The following is a 15,886-nucleotide window of genomic DNA, read 5'->3' on the forward strand; positions in this document are numbered from 1 at the left end:
AACTTTTTAAACAGGAGGCCAATTCACTGTCCCTCAGACCGCTGGAGGGCCAGACTATAGTTCAAAAAAAAAAATCTATGAACAAATTCCTATGCACACTGCACAAACTTTATTTTGAAGTAAAAATACAAAACAGGAGCAAATACAATCACATGGCCTCATGTGGCCCGCGGGCCGCAGGTTGAGGACCCGGGTCTAAAGGCTTGGGATCCTTTAAGTTAAGGACATCTGTTAATTAGAGACAACAGGTCTGACAAATACCTAGAGTCCAGTGAACTGTTAAGTAAGCAGAGGACCTACAGGTTTGTCCTCTATAGCCTCAGGCCTGTTAATGAGTCTCCCAGAAGGGAGGGGGCTTGATGAGGCATTTCTGACTTCCCCTCTTAGCGCTAGCAACTCAGCCCTTTGGCCAAGAGGGGGGTCCAATTAGTCAGCTGGAGGGGGGAGCCTTAAGATTTTATTTTTAGTTATTATTATTATTATTTTTTGAGACAGAATCTTACTTTGTCACCCCCTGGTAGAGTGCTGTAGTGTCATCTCATTTCCGCTTACACCTTTCACTGGCGACCAATATAACAGAGTAAGAGTTTGACCGTCGATGCTGCCTCTGGCGGATCTCGGCCAAAAGGGGAGTTGTGAACTAAAATAAAACCTTACAAACCACAGCTCCTTAGAAGGCCTCACCTGCCGCAGCCGAGCCGGGCACGCGGGTTCCCGGTTGAACGGAACTCCCGGAAGCCCCGCCCCCGCCGCCGGCCCGCGCGCTGCTGCGCTCGGCCCTCCCCTCCCTCTCCCGCCCTCCGCCTGCCTGAGCTTGCGGGTCAGCAAGAGCCTCCAGCGTGAGCGTGCGGCTGCAGCCCCGGGCCACCCAGCCCTCTGCCCCTCTTTTCTGCCTGTCTGCCTCTCCTCCCTGTCGCCGTCTCTTCCTCCCACGCGCTCGGTCTGTGAATCTCGACCTTCATTTCTTCCACCCCGCCCTGCCCCGTCCCTCGTGCCCAGTCACCAGGCCGCGTGGGCCCTGCAACGCCTCCTCCCCTCCCCCAACCGCCACCCCCTCCCCGCAGGCCACACGGGGGCCGCAGCTGGGCCTGCTTGGCCTGCAGCCCGTCTCAGCGCCGACACTTCTCCAGGCCAGCGAGCCTCCCACCCGCCGAGCAAAATGGGAAATGAGGCAAGTTATTCTTTGGAAATGTGCTCAAAGTTTGGTGCAGATGAAATTAAAACGTTAGGAAAAAGATTTAAGAAGCTTGATTTGGACAGTTTTGGTTCTTTGAGTGTGGAAGAGTTCATGTCTCTGCCTGAGTTACAACAGAATTCTTTAGTACAGCGAGTAATAGATAGATTCGACACAGATGGGAATGGAGAAGTAGATTTCAAAGAATTTATCCAGGGAGTCTCTCAGTTCAGTGTCAAAGGAGATAAGCAGCAGAAGTTAAGGTTTGCTTTTCCTATCTATGACATGGATAAGGATGGCTATATTTCCAATGGGGAACTCTTCCAGGTGTTGAAGATGATGGTGGGGAACAATCTGAAAGATACACAGTTATAGCAAATCGTAGACAAAACCATAATAAATGCAGATAAGGATGGAGATGGAAGAATATCCTTTGAAGAATTCTGTGCTGTTGTAGGTGGCCTAGACATCCACAAAAAGATGGTGGTAGATGTGTGACTCTTTTTAAAGAGTACCACCCAACACTTTTGCTTTCTCATCCATCTCTGAAGATCTGCTCAAGATGCCCAGCAATGCTCTCTGTGTATTTAAATGGAAGTATTTTTCTCTGTGAAGCCACGTTTTCCAACATGAGCCTCATGAAGCCAACCAAGTGTTATTGAACTCTTACTCTCTGAATAACTCAGTGTAGCACTTTAAAGTCTGAAGAACAGCAACATGAAAAGAGCATATCAGTCTGGTGGAGAAAGGGAAGGGGTTGGCTTTTTAATTTATTTTTCTTCATGTTTTATAACAAGAAAGTATATATACATATGTAAATATTTATATGTAGATATATGTAGCTTTCTAGTATGTAGTAGGTTGGCTTTAATTTAATATACTTTGATTCAGAAACAAAATAGAGTAAAAGTGCCAAGCAGAACATAAAACATCCTTACTTTTATTTCACACAGTTTTTTTTTGTTTGTTTGTTTGTGTTTTTATTTCACACAGTTTTATATATAGATAGGAGATTGTACAATTTGAGCCCGGTGTTAGGCCAGCTGTTTTCCTTTTCCTGTGCTTTCTCCTTTGAGAGATTGACAAAGCATTTGTTAATGTCTTATTATTTACCTTAATTACATTTTTGTAACAAAGGAGTCTGTAACTTTATTTATACTTAAGAATATATTTCCAGGGACTACATCTCACTGCTGAGCAGCTTTTAATATGCCTCTCCTTGAGGAGAAAGTATAGTTCAGTGCTACTGCCAAGAGCTAGTTCTTGTGTGCATGTGATAACTGCACAGTGCATATGGCTGCTTCATTCTGTTACTTTACATCTAGGAGTCATTGCGTTTATTGAATGTCCCTGAGTAAGTGTAAGTTACCAGTTGTGATTTTATACATAAAGGCCAGAAGCTAGCTTAGGCAGTCATGATTTATTATATGCATTACTTAATGAAGAATACCTGAAATAATCGTGTAACTGCTTTGGATATCCATCCGTTTCATTAAATGGATAATTTGTCATTAAACTTGTGTTTGAACCATGAATTTCCCTTTATGTTTCAAAAGACTTGCAGCAAATAAAAACTGGGGACATTTAATGTGCATATATGTACTAAACACCCATATATATTTGTGATTAAAATGGGAGAAATCTTGCTAATTATATGTCACAGAAGAGCAAAATTCTATTCAAATTTGTACCTCTCTTTACTGTAAGGCATAGAGAATGCATAACGGTTTTCCTTGATTTGCCCATATAATTGGTAATGGGTAATAACTTAATAGATGTGTGTGATATAAAAGTAGTATATCCTGTTCTACCACTTGATGTTATCCCTTCCCTTTTCTGCAAAGGTACTATTGGCTGGAAGAAAAACATTTTGGTTAGCTTTGTATGACAGTATTTCCTGATATAGTTTTTCTATAAAAACTGGTTTTATAATAATGAGTGGAAAAGGGCAGGTTGAATCGAGTTAACTGAATCTTTTTTTTTTTTTTTTTTTTTTGGTAGAGACAGAGTCTCACTTTATCACCCTGGTAGAGTGTCATGGCGTCACACAGTTCACAGTAACCTCCAACTCCTGGGCTTAAGTGATTCTCTTGCCTCAGCCTCCCAAGTAGCTGGGACTACAGGCGCCCGCCACAACACCTGGCTATTTTCTGGCTGCAGTTTGGCCGGGGCCGGGTTTGAACCCACCACCCTCGGTATATGGGGCCGGCGCCTTACGGACTGAGCCACAGGCGCCGCCCCTACTTCATGGGTTTTGTCACAAGAATTAAGGAAGGTAAATTTTAACAGTTATCTGACACCTAGCAGGTGCCCAGCAAGGAGTAGCTGTTATTATATACATGTGCTCTTTCAATAAACATTGATTGTGCACCTGTTGTATCCCAGTGTGAGCTCCTAATCTGCTGTGTAAGACAAGAGGTAAGAGGATGAAGAGAGCTGCTGAAATTACCAGGAGAAAGACAAGCACATCAAATGGCCATTTTCCCAGAAGAGACGACTGAGGCCCAGAGAGGGCAAGTGATTTGTCCGAGGTCACACAGCACGTTAGTGGTAGGGCCCTGGCTACAACCCAGGTCTCCTGCTTTGGGTTCACCCTTGAGGTGAACTTGGCAGGGCCTCCAGGGGAAGATAGAAGTGAGAAGATTACTATTGAATCCTCCTTTCAGAGATCCTTGTGGAAGCATCGTTTTTATGCATACCATAGACTGAGACCTGGCTTTGAAGCCTGGCTTACTGACTGGGTGGCCCTGAGCAATTCATTTTACCTCTTTGAGCCTCAGTGTCCACATCTGAAAAATGACATTAGTTTTCCTTTTCTTCCTCAGCCATGGAAGAGATCGAATGAGATTCATAAATGTTGTTACTGTAATCACAATATAAATGATGATGATGATGATGTAATTCCTTATTACAGATAAAGCTCAAAAGTCATATAGTCCATACTTCCCCTCTCTTTGGTGAGAATAAAGGCTAACATTCTTAAAGCACTCACTCTGGGCCACATACTTTCCATGCAGTGTCCCTCCCACCCCCATCCTAAGAGCAGTCTTGTGAGGTTAATGTTCATACTATCCCCGTGTTACAGATGACGAAGAGACTCAGAGAAGAGAAGGTCACTGCCTGAAGTCACACAGTTGGGCAGAGGCAGAGATGGGCTGACCTCGGGCCATGACTGTGGGTACACCACAAAGCTCTCCGGCCACTTTTTTTTTTTTTTTATAGAGACAGAGTTTCACTTTATTGCCCTCGGTAGAGTGCCGTGGTGTACCACACAGCTCACAGCAACTTCCAAGCTTTTGGGCTTACGCGATTCTCCTGCCTCAGCCTGCCGAGCAGCTGGGACTACAGGCGCCTGCCACAACGCCCGGCTATATTTTTGTTGCAGTTTGGCCGGGGCTGGGTTTGAACCCGCCACCCTCGGTATATGGGGCCGGCGCCCTGCTCACTGAGCCACAGGCGCCACCCTCTCCAGCCCACTTTTAAGGATACAGAAGGCAGGGTGGAATATACCTTTTTCCTTATGACCACTGTCCTGAATTTTGTGATTCTGGGGATCCTGGCTCTCCAAGTGGTCTCTGTCTGATGCTCCAGGCCCTGCTGGGCATCGGGGAGCATGGGCAGGGTGGGGCCTGCTGACCACCATGTCCTTGCAGCGGCTGTGGAGGCCTGCGTCCTGCATGGGCTTCGGCGGCGGGCTTCTGGCTTCCTGCGCAGCAACAAGATTGCAGCTCTCTTCATGAAAGTGGGCAAGAGCTTCCCACCAGCTGAGGAGCTGAGCCACAAGGTCCAGGACCTGGAGCAGCTTATCGAGAACACGTGAGTGTGGGGTGTGGGCTACAGACTGGGCAGCTCCCCAGAAGATAGTCAAGATCCTCTTCCCCTACCCTCAGTACTTCCTGCCCTCTCCTTGCTGCCCCTCAAACCTGCCAGACTGTTTCCCAACTTAAGGCCTTTGTATGTGCTGCACCCCCCCCACCTGCCCGAGGTTTTCCATGGCTGATTCCTGGTCATCATCCAAATATTCCCCTATCTCAGTAAATTCCAATCCTCATCCTCACTCCATCTTCTCTCCCTATTTTCTTCCCAATTGTCCTGCCATCTGTAATTCGCAATTCATTCGTTTGTTTCCTGTTTACTTGATAATCTGCTTACTCACTTAACTCTGAACTCTGTAAGAACAGGGAACTACATCTGTGTTTCTCCATTATGTCCCCAGCGTCTGGAATAGTGTCTGGCACCTGGTAAATGGCCGACAACAATTGTTGAGTGAGTAAGTGCCTACGAGGAGCTGATCCCTGTTCTAAATGCAAGAGGACCAGAGTGTGATGCAATCAGTATGATCCTTGCCTATATGTGCAAGGGCAGGGGCCGGGGCCTCTGGTCAAAACTCATATTGCTAGGTATATTGTCATACATTTGAATACACTGATTTGAAATGTAAAAAACCTTTGAGCCAGGTGCAGTGACTCATGCCTATAAATGCCAGCACTTTAGAAGGCCAAGGCAGGAGGATCTCTTGAGGCCAGGAGCTGGAGACCAGCCTGGACAACATAGTGAGACCCTGTCTCTACAAAAATGAAAATATGAGCTGGGCATGGTGGTGAGCACCTATAGTCCTAGCTACTCAGGAGGCTGAGGCACAAGAATGGCTTGAACCTAGGAGTTCAAGGCTATAGTGAGCTATGATCTGAGCCACTGCACTCTAGCCTAGGCAGCAAAGCGAGACTCTGCCTCAAATCCTACCCTCAGAAACAAAAACCAAAATTTGTATTGAAGCAACCGTCAAAAGGCAGAGGTGGCTTCCCTTACTTCTCAGAGTGACTGGTTGTATGTGTTTGGAGGAGGCTCACAGCCTGAGTGTGTGTATGTGAGCACCTTCCACAGAGCCACCCCCTGGAGTCCTGACTGCACAGCCAAAAGCCCAGCCTGGAGCCCTGTCAGGGCTGACAAAGAGGTTTCAAGTCCTGTTGGTGCTGGTGGCTGCCCAAAGGTCTCTGCTATGAAAGATTCTGAAGCTGTGATTGGGTGTCTTTGGGAAAAGTACAGTGAATGAATCAATTGGTCATGTTTGTCATGGGCTGATTGGCCATATTTGTCACAGGCAAGGGCAGGGCAAAAGACCGGCATGCCGTGCCATATCTGCTGTGGGCATTCACTCCCCTCCATCGGGTTAAACAGGCCTCTCCTTGCCTTTCAGGCCCTGCCTGCCCAGGGCCTCTGGCCAGAACTGGACGATGGGCAGAGCTCAGGGCTTGGCTCTGCCAGCTCCCATTTGGAAGGACTTCTCAGCCACCTGGTCTCCTGGTGCCTTCCAGTCCATCTGCTAAATTCCCAGGCATTTGCAGATAACTTTTTAAAGGGATGGATTTCCATAGGTCTTCCGAGATATTGGGAGTGACTTCCTAATGGAGGAATTAGAGATGACTGTAGCAAGTAGTACAGGAAACCATTAATTCATTTATGCCATCACTCACTTATGATCATATTTGCTGAACCTATATGCCAGTCAGTGTGCTAGACCCTGGAGATAGAGACATGAAAAGGGCCCAGGCTTGCCATATGGTAGACTTGAGGCAAGGTGTAGCTTCTAGATTCTTGGGAACGAGGCAGAGTGAAGACCTGACTACTTGGAAGTACTGCAACCCAGGGATCCTGGGGGCCCATGCGCTGTGGGAGTTGGTATTGGGAGGTGGATAGGTTGACTTCTCAGTGGGGCACCTTCCCTCAATCCTGGGGTATCCAGGGGAGTAGCTCAGAGACGGACAATCCCTGGGGGTTCTTCAAAAACTGAAGATGAAAAGAACCCAGAGGCACCCGACAGGCTGAACCAGGCCTCTGCCTTTGAGAGTGAACAGATGAGAGGGATTACACTCTTTGAATATGTAGTTAGGTTAGGAAACCTGGCTTACTTCCCCTGCAGGAATAGAACTAGCTCCTGCCTTCCCCTTTATTTAAACACACCATGGGCTGTTAACTACCCTATCTTTTGCATATGCACCTTTGTTGGAAATCGGTAAAATCCTTCTGAAGAAGCCAGAGAGAGGCTGCATTATCTCAGTCTCATTACTTGGCCTGAGTTAATGTATGCCTTCTCCAGGTACTTTCTCACTTTGTTTTAAATTTGTGTATCTTAAGTATAGTTTTCCCTGAGGGCATTCAAACCAGGTGGGAGTTCACTTTGGAAAAAACCCCTGACAGTGCGGCCCTACTCCAGATTCCAACAGTATTTATTGAGACTCAAAGAAGTGTAAGAGAAAAAGTTATAAGGAAAACGTTACAATAAATGTTACCCTGTGCAGCAGGATCCAAGATATGCAGAGGTGACTGTTTTCCTGGGTTGATGTATCTAGTATAGGAAATTCGTGCTTTGACACCTACTGCTTGTTAGTCTGACAGGTATCTGCCTTAGCTATTTCTGCCTAGCTAAGTGATTAATTAGTTGTGGATATGCTTGCAACTGTTGCTGCTAACACACATGCCCTATGGCTTGTGTTTTTTAATCCAGTCAGCCAATCTATGTCTCTTCAGTGGGGAATTCAAGCCATTAACATTTATTGAAATAACTGATAAGTGTGGTATTATTCCATTTGTCTTATTTTGTGAGAGTCCATTGATTAGTTTTATCTTTTGCATCAGTGTGGAGGTTAGGTTCTGTCTTTTAATATCTGAGTTCTTACTTTGCTGCTGATCCATTGTGATGGTCAGTGTGTAGAACAGGTTGAAGTATTTCCTGTAGATCTGGTCTTGTTGTGGCAAATTTCCTCAATGTTTGTATATCCGTAAATGATTTGATTTCTCCGTCAATTTTAAAGCTTAGATTAAGCAGGGTACAGAATTCTGGGCTGGAAATTGTTCTGTTTAAGTAGATTAAAGGTAAATGACCATTTTCTTCTTGCTTGGAAGTTTCATTAGAGAAGTCTGCGGTCACTCTGATGGATTTGCCCCTGTAAGTCAACTGGCGCTTACTCCTGGCAGCTTGCAGAATCGTTTCTTTTGTCTTGACTTTGGACAGGTTCATCACAATGTGTCTTGGAGAAGCTTGGTTAGAGTTGAGGCGACCTGGGGTCTGATATCCCTCTGAAAGCAGTATGTCAGTATCTTTGGTGATATTTGGGAAATTTTCTTTTATAATATTCTCTAGTATGGCTTCCATTCCTCTGGGGCATTCTTCTTCCCTTTCTGGGATTCCTATAACTCGTATGTTGGAACGCTTCATAAAGTCCCGTAATTCTGACAGTGAACGTTCTGCTTTCTCTCTCTTCTTTTCTGCCTCTTTTACTATCTAAGTTATCTCAAGAACTTGGTCTTCTACCTCTAAAATTCTTTCCTCTGCATGGTATAACCTGTTGCTGATACTTTCCATTGCATCTTTAAGTTCCCTAATTCACTGCTTCAGTTCCTTCAGCTCTGCTATATCCTTTCTATATTCTTCATATCGTTCATCTCTTATTTGATTTTGTTTTTGTATTTCCTTTTGGTTATTTTCCACTTTATTAGCAGTTTCCTTTATCATTTCCATCATTTCTTTCAGTGTTTTCATCATGTGTATTCTAAATTCCCTTTCTGTCATTCCTAACATTTCTGTATAGGTGGAATCCTCTGCAGTAGCTACCTCATGGTCCCTTGGCGGGGTTGTTCTGGACTGGTTCTTCATGTTGCCTGGAGTTTTCTGCTGATTCTTCCTCTTGAGTGATTTCTTTTATCTGTTTCCTTGCCCTAATTTTCCTTTCACTTCCTCTTGCTCTTTAAGTTCTCGTGCCTGTGGACTAAGGTTTTGATGAGTCCTTTTGGTACAGGACCAGAAGGATGAGAAGGTTGAAGAGCAAGAAAGGGATGAAAGAAAGGAGGAATGAGCGAAAAGGAAAAATAGATAGAGAAAGGAGAGGGGGTGGGTAAAAGGAATATTGACAAAAAGAAGAGAGGCACAGAAAGAGGGAGACAGACCAATATAGGTGTACAGTAGAGTACTTTGACACAACCTTAAAAAAAAAACCTAACCTTCTGGAGGTGCCCAGTTGCGTGGTTCCCTTGAGGTCAGCATCTCTTTGCTAACCTGGTCTGACACAGTACTCCACCTCCACCAAGTAGAGAGGAAAGACAAAAATGCTATAAATCAAACCAAAACATGCAAACAGAAAACTTTACGGGATAAAATTGGGTGAAAAACCAAATAATAGTGGTAGAAACACTAGCAAAAATGAAGTTGAAGTTATTAAAAAAGGCAGCAATGGGAAATTATAATTATACTAGAAAAATTGAGAAAGCAAAAAAAATTTGTACGGAAAAGTTTGAAATTAAAAAACAAAAAAACATCAAAATAAACATAAAAACAACCAAACCAAAATAACAGAAAAAAAAAAAAACACAACCAAAAACAAAGCAGTATGTATATGTTGTTGAATATTGTCTGGGCAACACGTGGCCTCCTGGGGTGTGAGCGTTAATCACAGTGCTGATACGACTGGAGGCTACAGATTTCTCCAACCCCAGCAAGTAGACACCCTAAATCTCTCTTCAGTGCTCTTAAAAGACACTTTGAACTTGTAAACTCGCTGAGTAGAAGCTTTCCCAGGAAAGTGCTTGTCGCTGGCATCACTGCTGAAGTGGCTATCCACTTACCCAATGTGCGAAAACTGGTCTTACTCTGCCCCTGAGGGTTAGGGCTGTAAGGTGGCTCAGACCCCGCCCTTAGGCTACTCAGTTGCTGGGTTACCAGCTCCTGCCGGATTCTTGCTCTGCTACCCTGAGGGCGGAGCTTGCCGGGGGCAGATCACTCACAATGGCTCCCTGTGGCCCACAGCCAAACACCATTAACTCCATCTGGCTCAGCGGCTCAGACTGGGGCCCTAGACAACGGCCAAAGTTCTCCACTCCTGCTCAGGCTCTCCCCAAGGCAGTTCAACCGAGTGCCAAGTCCAAAGACACCATAACAGTTCGCAGGTAAGGCCTTTCCGGTTTGCAGTCTCACTGTACTTACAGTTGCTGGCGGGTTTAGAGCGATTGAACACACATGACCACTTGCCGGTTTTCCACTGTTTTAGTCCTCCTCTTGGGGTTCAGAAGTCTCTCGCTGACTCCCTGTATCCTCACAAGGATGGTTATAGGCAGATCCTACCAGCCAGAGATGCCCGGAGTCCTATCTCCCCAGACTCAGGATGCCCAGATGCAAGGAAGCTGCCACTCGGCCGCCATCTTGCTCCAAAAGCCCAGAACACTTTATTCTTAGTAAAGCATCACAAGAATGGAGAAGCATGAATTCTATGTACTCAATTTTGAAATGAGGACAATTAATGACCTAGTACATGGTGGAGGGTGGGGGAAGGGGAGAGCAAGGAAGAACAGAGAGTGGGAAGGAGGAAGGGAGTGGGAGATGGAAGAGCAGAGAGAGAGGAAAGGGAGGAAGGGGATGGGGGGTCTCGGTGTGTGACATACCCTTTGGGGGCAAGACACAAGTACCTAACAAATGCAATCAGTGTAAGCTGGTTTCTTGTACCCTAAATGATTCCCCAACAATAAAAAAAAAAGAAAGAAAGAAAGAAAGAAATCTGAGGCTTGAAGATGTGAAGATTTTTGCTCCAAGATGCACAGTGGATATATGGCAGATCCAACTATATGCACAGGTGAGTCCCATGTCAAGGACTGTGCCTTCTGTACCTCCTACAGGGGTACTTGGAATAAGAACAGATTCTATCCCCTGAAAGGGAAATTCAACGGGAGATGCTAGAACTTCATTTAAGAAAAAAATTACTATTTCCAAAGTGGCCAATGCTCCTGGTTATTGACTTACATCAATGAAGGAGAAGTCATCCACTCTCTTTGCGGGGCAGGAGTCCAGTGGGAGTGGCCCCTCTGTTCCATCGGTAGATTCCAGGTCAGTGCTGGAACGGTCCACACTAGTGCTCTGCTGGTCCCTGGAGTATTCGTACTGGTCGCCAGCTGAGGTGGGCTCCGTTTGGGAGGACAGAGAAGACAAGCGGCTACTGGGGGGCTGTTTCTGTGTCGATGTGACACTGCTGTCTGGGGACCCCGGGGCTGAGCTACAAGAAAGGTAAGGAAGGGAGACATGGTTGTGTAGGGTGTTTCAGAGAACAGAATTTCAAGTTAAGGAGGTGGCAGACAGTGCAGCTCGGGGTGTGTTTTATATGCCAGGATACAAGAGACAAACACATCCCAGGAGAAGAAACTCTTTGGAAACAGCAGAAGATATGCCAGACAGGTGCTGGTACACCTGGCCAGGTGCAGAATGGGAGGAGTCAGCCCTGTGCTGTCCCATATGGGAGCCACTTGCCATAGGTGGCTGTTGGGCTATTGGGATGTGGCAAGCGAGAGTGGAGATGTGGTCTGAGTGACAAGTACACGCTGGATTTGCAACACTTTGAATGAAAAAAAGAATGTGAAATATCTCATTAATAACTTTTCATGTTAATCACATGTTGAAATTATAGTGTTTTGGATCTGTTGGTTTTGATAAACTGTATCATTAAAATCAGTTTCACCTGTTTCTTTTTAATCTTTGGTGTGGCTCCTAGGACATTTTAAATTATGTATATAGCTTATATTTGCAGCTCACATTGTATTTTCTTTTTTGCTTATTATTGACACATTAGAATTATATGTGTTATGGGTACAGGGGGATGTTTCAACACATATATACAGTATATAATGATCAAATCATCACTTTGTATTCCTGTTGGACAGGACAGCCTGACATACAAAGATCAAATGATTACTAGCAGTTACCCACGGGCCACCAGGGCTAGGTAATGTCTTGCATTTTTTCATTTTCTCATTCAATAAAGATTTACCAAGCACTTACTACAATCCAGGCACTATGCTAAAAACAGTGTCCTTTAATCCTCTTCACAATCCTATGAGGATTATTTTATACTCCTCAAACTTTCACAATTCTTTTAGAATCAACTTCATGAAATTAAATATTAGCCTTGTTAAAGATGAGGAAACTGAGGCACAGAGATGAATTTGCTTGTACAAAGAGGCAGAACTAGGACTGAGCTTAGTCTGACTCCAGAATGCAGGTCCTCAAATTTCTCCTACTTCTAAAATCTCTTTCCATGATAATATATTCAGGGACTACTCCAATAATTAAACATAAGATAGAAAGTTTATAAATAATTCAAGCCATTAACTCTCTTTCCCCTGGACTCCCTCCAACACACATAAAAAAGATATGTAGTCAAGAGCATAACAAGGAATCCAGGGCCTTCGGGCACAGGGAACCCTAACCTTGAAAAGGGGCAGGTGGACACACCTGATAGGTGGGCCCAACCTCAATAACCCCAAAAATACACCCGTGAGTATAACTTTGGATCCAGGTACTGGCATTTTTCCACGCTTTTGTCAGTCCTGGGATGATTTTATCGCTTGGAATATGGAGGATGTTGGGGGCTGTGGAGCGCGGTGGAGGCAAATCCACAAAGGGCGAGATAAATACCACTGGGAAAGCAGCAGATGGCGCTCCTGCCCAGGGCACGAGAATTTCTTTTATTTTTTTACAGTGAGTATGACTTCCTCCTGCAATTACAGACAAAAGGCAGGCCAGGGGAAGGGAGGCTGCAGTGCCAATGCCAGACGGCAGGGGGCGCCCACCCACGGCGAGTGCCCAAGTGGGATTTGTGGGGGTCCAGATGGGGGAGCGAAATGGGGGGCTCCCAGGGTCGCACAGTGTGACATGCGCAAACCGAGACCCAGGCTTCCAAACTCAAAGTCGAGAACCTTGCAGGGACATTCTAGTCAAACTTAAGTAAGCTCGTTTGCGAAACACCTTTCACAGGGGGAGGAAAAGGGTTTCACAGATAACTTTAAGAAACTTGTTTCCCTTTTATTTTTTCTTACACCATTTTTAATTCCATCAACCTCAATCCAATTTTATTATTAATGAACTTATCTTTTTTTACTACGGTAAAACGCACATAACATAAAATTTACCATTCAGTGTAGTCACAGAGTTGTGCAATCACCACTGTAAAGTGCTGCAACATTGCCACCAACCCAAAGAAAACTCGGTGGGCATGAAGTAGCCACTCCTCATGCCCTCCTCCCCCAGCCCCCAACCTCCTTCGAGTCTCTGAATTTGCCTGCCTTGGATATTTCATATGTTGTACTCCCTAAATTTCTTTCTTTCTTTTACTTTTTTACAGGGAATATGACTTCCTCTTACAGTAAGACAAAAGAGTTTCTAGCGGTCTAGAAATCAACTCCAACCCTGATGCCCATCCCTGAAGCCAGGATCCCCACACAACCATCCTACCTCTCCCTGCTCTGGCGCTGGTCTGTCCATGTCCCATACTGGCTGTCGGCTTCATGCACGAGGGTGTCTGTGTCCTTGGCCTGCGGGGTTCGTCTGGAGAAACACTGCTTCAGCTGGTCCTGCAAGGACAAGCCAGGTGGGAGATTTCTATCCAAGGAAACGTTCAGCGCTGCAGTCCCAACTGACACAAATCACATTGCCTGCCCCCCAAGCTCAAACCTGTCCCAGTTCCCTGCTGCCCACAGAGTTGGGACAGACGTTGTGGCTGAGCACTAGGGATGTCTTGGTTGTCTGGGGCAGTTTTCTTGCCCAAGACAAACCAAGACATCCCAGGACACAGGACTTGTGGTACAACAGCTGGGCAGTCTGAGACAAGGCAGTCACTCTATCTGGCATACAAAGTCCTGCTGGGTGTCACCCCTCCTTGGTAGCCCCTCTCTTGGGGTCACTGCACAGCCCAGCCAAACCTCCCTCTGCCTTCAATACTGCCAAAACTCATCAGGCTGGTTAGGGAATCCCACTCAGGGTGCCTATCGCCACCAGGCTTCCTCCACCAGCATCACTCAAAGCAGCATCCATGGAGCACTGAACTTAGGCCGGGCACCAGGCTAAGCTTTGACATGAGATCACTTTGCTGAACTGCAGTCCCTTGACGAGCCTATCCCCATTTTACAGACGAGAAAACTGAGGCTTAGAAAGGTGAAGTGACATACCCCAAATCAAATAGCCAGTAAAGGGCAGCATGGAATTCAAACCCAGGTGAGGGTCTTGCACCCCCCAAGTCCAAACCACTGTGCCCCAGGCAACATCAACCCCTGGTCTGCTACTACTTGGGCTCTCTGCCCTTGGCCTGGGCCCTCAGAGGCGGGCAGGGAGCAAAGGCACTGGCTACTACAGAGCTGGCCACAGGGCCAAGCCCACTGCCTGGCACATGGTGGGCAGCCCATCAATCTCCATTGAATGAACTGTGGCTTATTTTATTTATCCATTTGGCAAATTAAAAGCCCATTCCCTGTGACGGAGCCACTGAACCTGTGCTTTAAAAGTCTAATTCCTTGTCTGGGCCACGGGCACAGTAATAGTAACAGTAACAGTTCAAATGGCCTTGGCTGCTTGAGCTTTGATCGACATTCCCAATCACCACCTTTTGCTGAGGAATATGGAGGTAAAGATAAGGGGGTGAGAGTGACCCTGCCCCCAAATCCAGAGACCAACAAGGCATGTCTTCAGTCCCATTTGGAGTCAGGAGGCATATTCTGCTGGACTGTGCTTCAGATCATTCATCTCCTGCTCAGAAACATTCAAGGGCTCCCTACTGTCCTCCGACACAATCTCCATGGCCACTTAAAATTGAACTCCAAATTTCCTGTCCAGTCTCATCCCCTGCCCCTGCTCCAAACATACTCTCTGTCCTCCTCTCCCTGATCTCCTATGCACATGCTCCTCCACCTTCCCATCCAGACAGCTTACCCAAAGCTCGTGCAGCCCACCGTGACCATTCCTTCCCTAGACTTGTTCTGTACATGCAGGAGAATTTATCAATTGTACTAGGCAAAGTGGGACACATAAGTTATTTACTCAACAAATATTTACTGAGTAACTAGTATGTGCCAAACACCAGGGAACCAGGAAGTGGGGGTCGCAGAATCTGGGGTTCTGTGCTCAGCAGCTGCACCCTTTAAGATTGGGGTGCTCCAGCATCTTGGGGTCTGGCTGGCACGTAGTAGTTATTGGAGGTGAGCTGACTGGTTCCCAGCAGTAATGCTCTTCCCAGGCATGGCGAGCTGGCCTCTTTTCATCTTCTTTGGAACCATCTTTAGCCAAGCAAGTGTATGTGGCCCAATAGAATGATCGAGTTCCTGGGGAAGCCATGCTGTGTGACCTCAGGGCCATCATTTCCCTCTCTGAGTTGCAGAGAAGTTATAAAGAGTGAGGAAATGGTGGCAACCCCAAGGGCACAAGATGCCAAGTGAGATTTCCCACATGACAGCTCCTGGTACTCAGGGAAAGCCCAATAAATGCTCACTTCCTTTCCCATTCTCTTTCTCTCATATTTTGGGGATACTCATCTACCCCATCATGGGAATGCTGCAAGTGAGGTATATGCAAAAACTAGAATTCACAATCAGTCCACCAGTCACCTCTGGTAAGTAGCCACACTCATAGACCCTAATAACATCTGCTGGCCCTATTGTATTACCTGTCAGACTTTTTCTTTCTCTAGGTACCAAAATAATGCATGCTCATCATACAACATTTGGGAATAACAGAAAATCCCAAAGAATACATTTTAAAATAAGTCATCACCCAAAGACAACATCCTTGCATAGCTCTGTCCAGAATTTTCTGAGTCACTTTTCTGCATCATCATCTCTAATGGCTGAAGAATATTTCACTCTATGAATGCAACATCATTCAATTAGCCAATCCCCAAGTGTCGGGAC

The 15,886-nt window shown here is 45.8% G+C and overlaps 1 protein-coding gene and 1 pseudogene across 1 annotated transcript in view; one reads left to right on the plus strand and one right to left on the minus strand.

The window, feature by feature from the left end:
- The window catches only part of LOC128583471 (uncharacterized protein KIAA1671-like), a 223,303-nt gene that overhangs the window by 88,484 nt on the left and 118,933 nt on the right, over nt 1–15,886 (minus strand). The window contains 2 exon segments of the mRNA XM_053587666.1: nt 10,962–11,211; nt 13,443–13,561. Of these exon segments, the coding sequence (XP_053443641.1) occupies nt 10,962–11,211; nt 13,443–13,561 (369 nt within the window).
- LOC128583499 (calcineurin subunit B type 1-like) lies at nt 821–6,457 on the plus strand (annotated as a pseudogene).

This window comes from Nycticebus coucang, chromosome 4, assembly GCF_027406575.1.
Source record: "Nycticebus coucang isolate mNycCou1 chromosome 4, mNycCou1.pri, whole genome shotgun sequence".
NCBI lineage: Eukaryota > Metazoa > Chordata > Mammalia > Primates > Lorisidae > Nycticebus > Nycticebus coucang.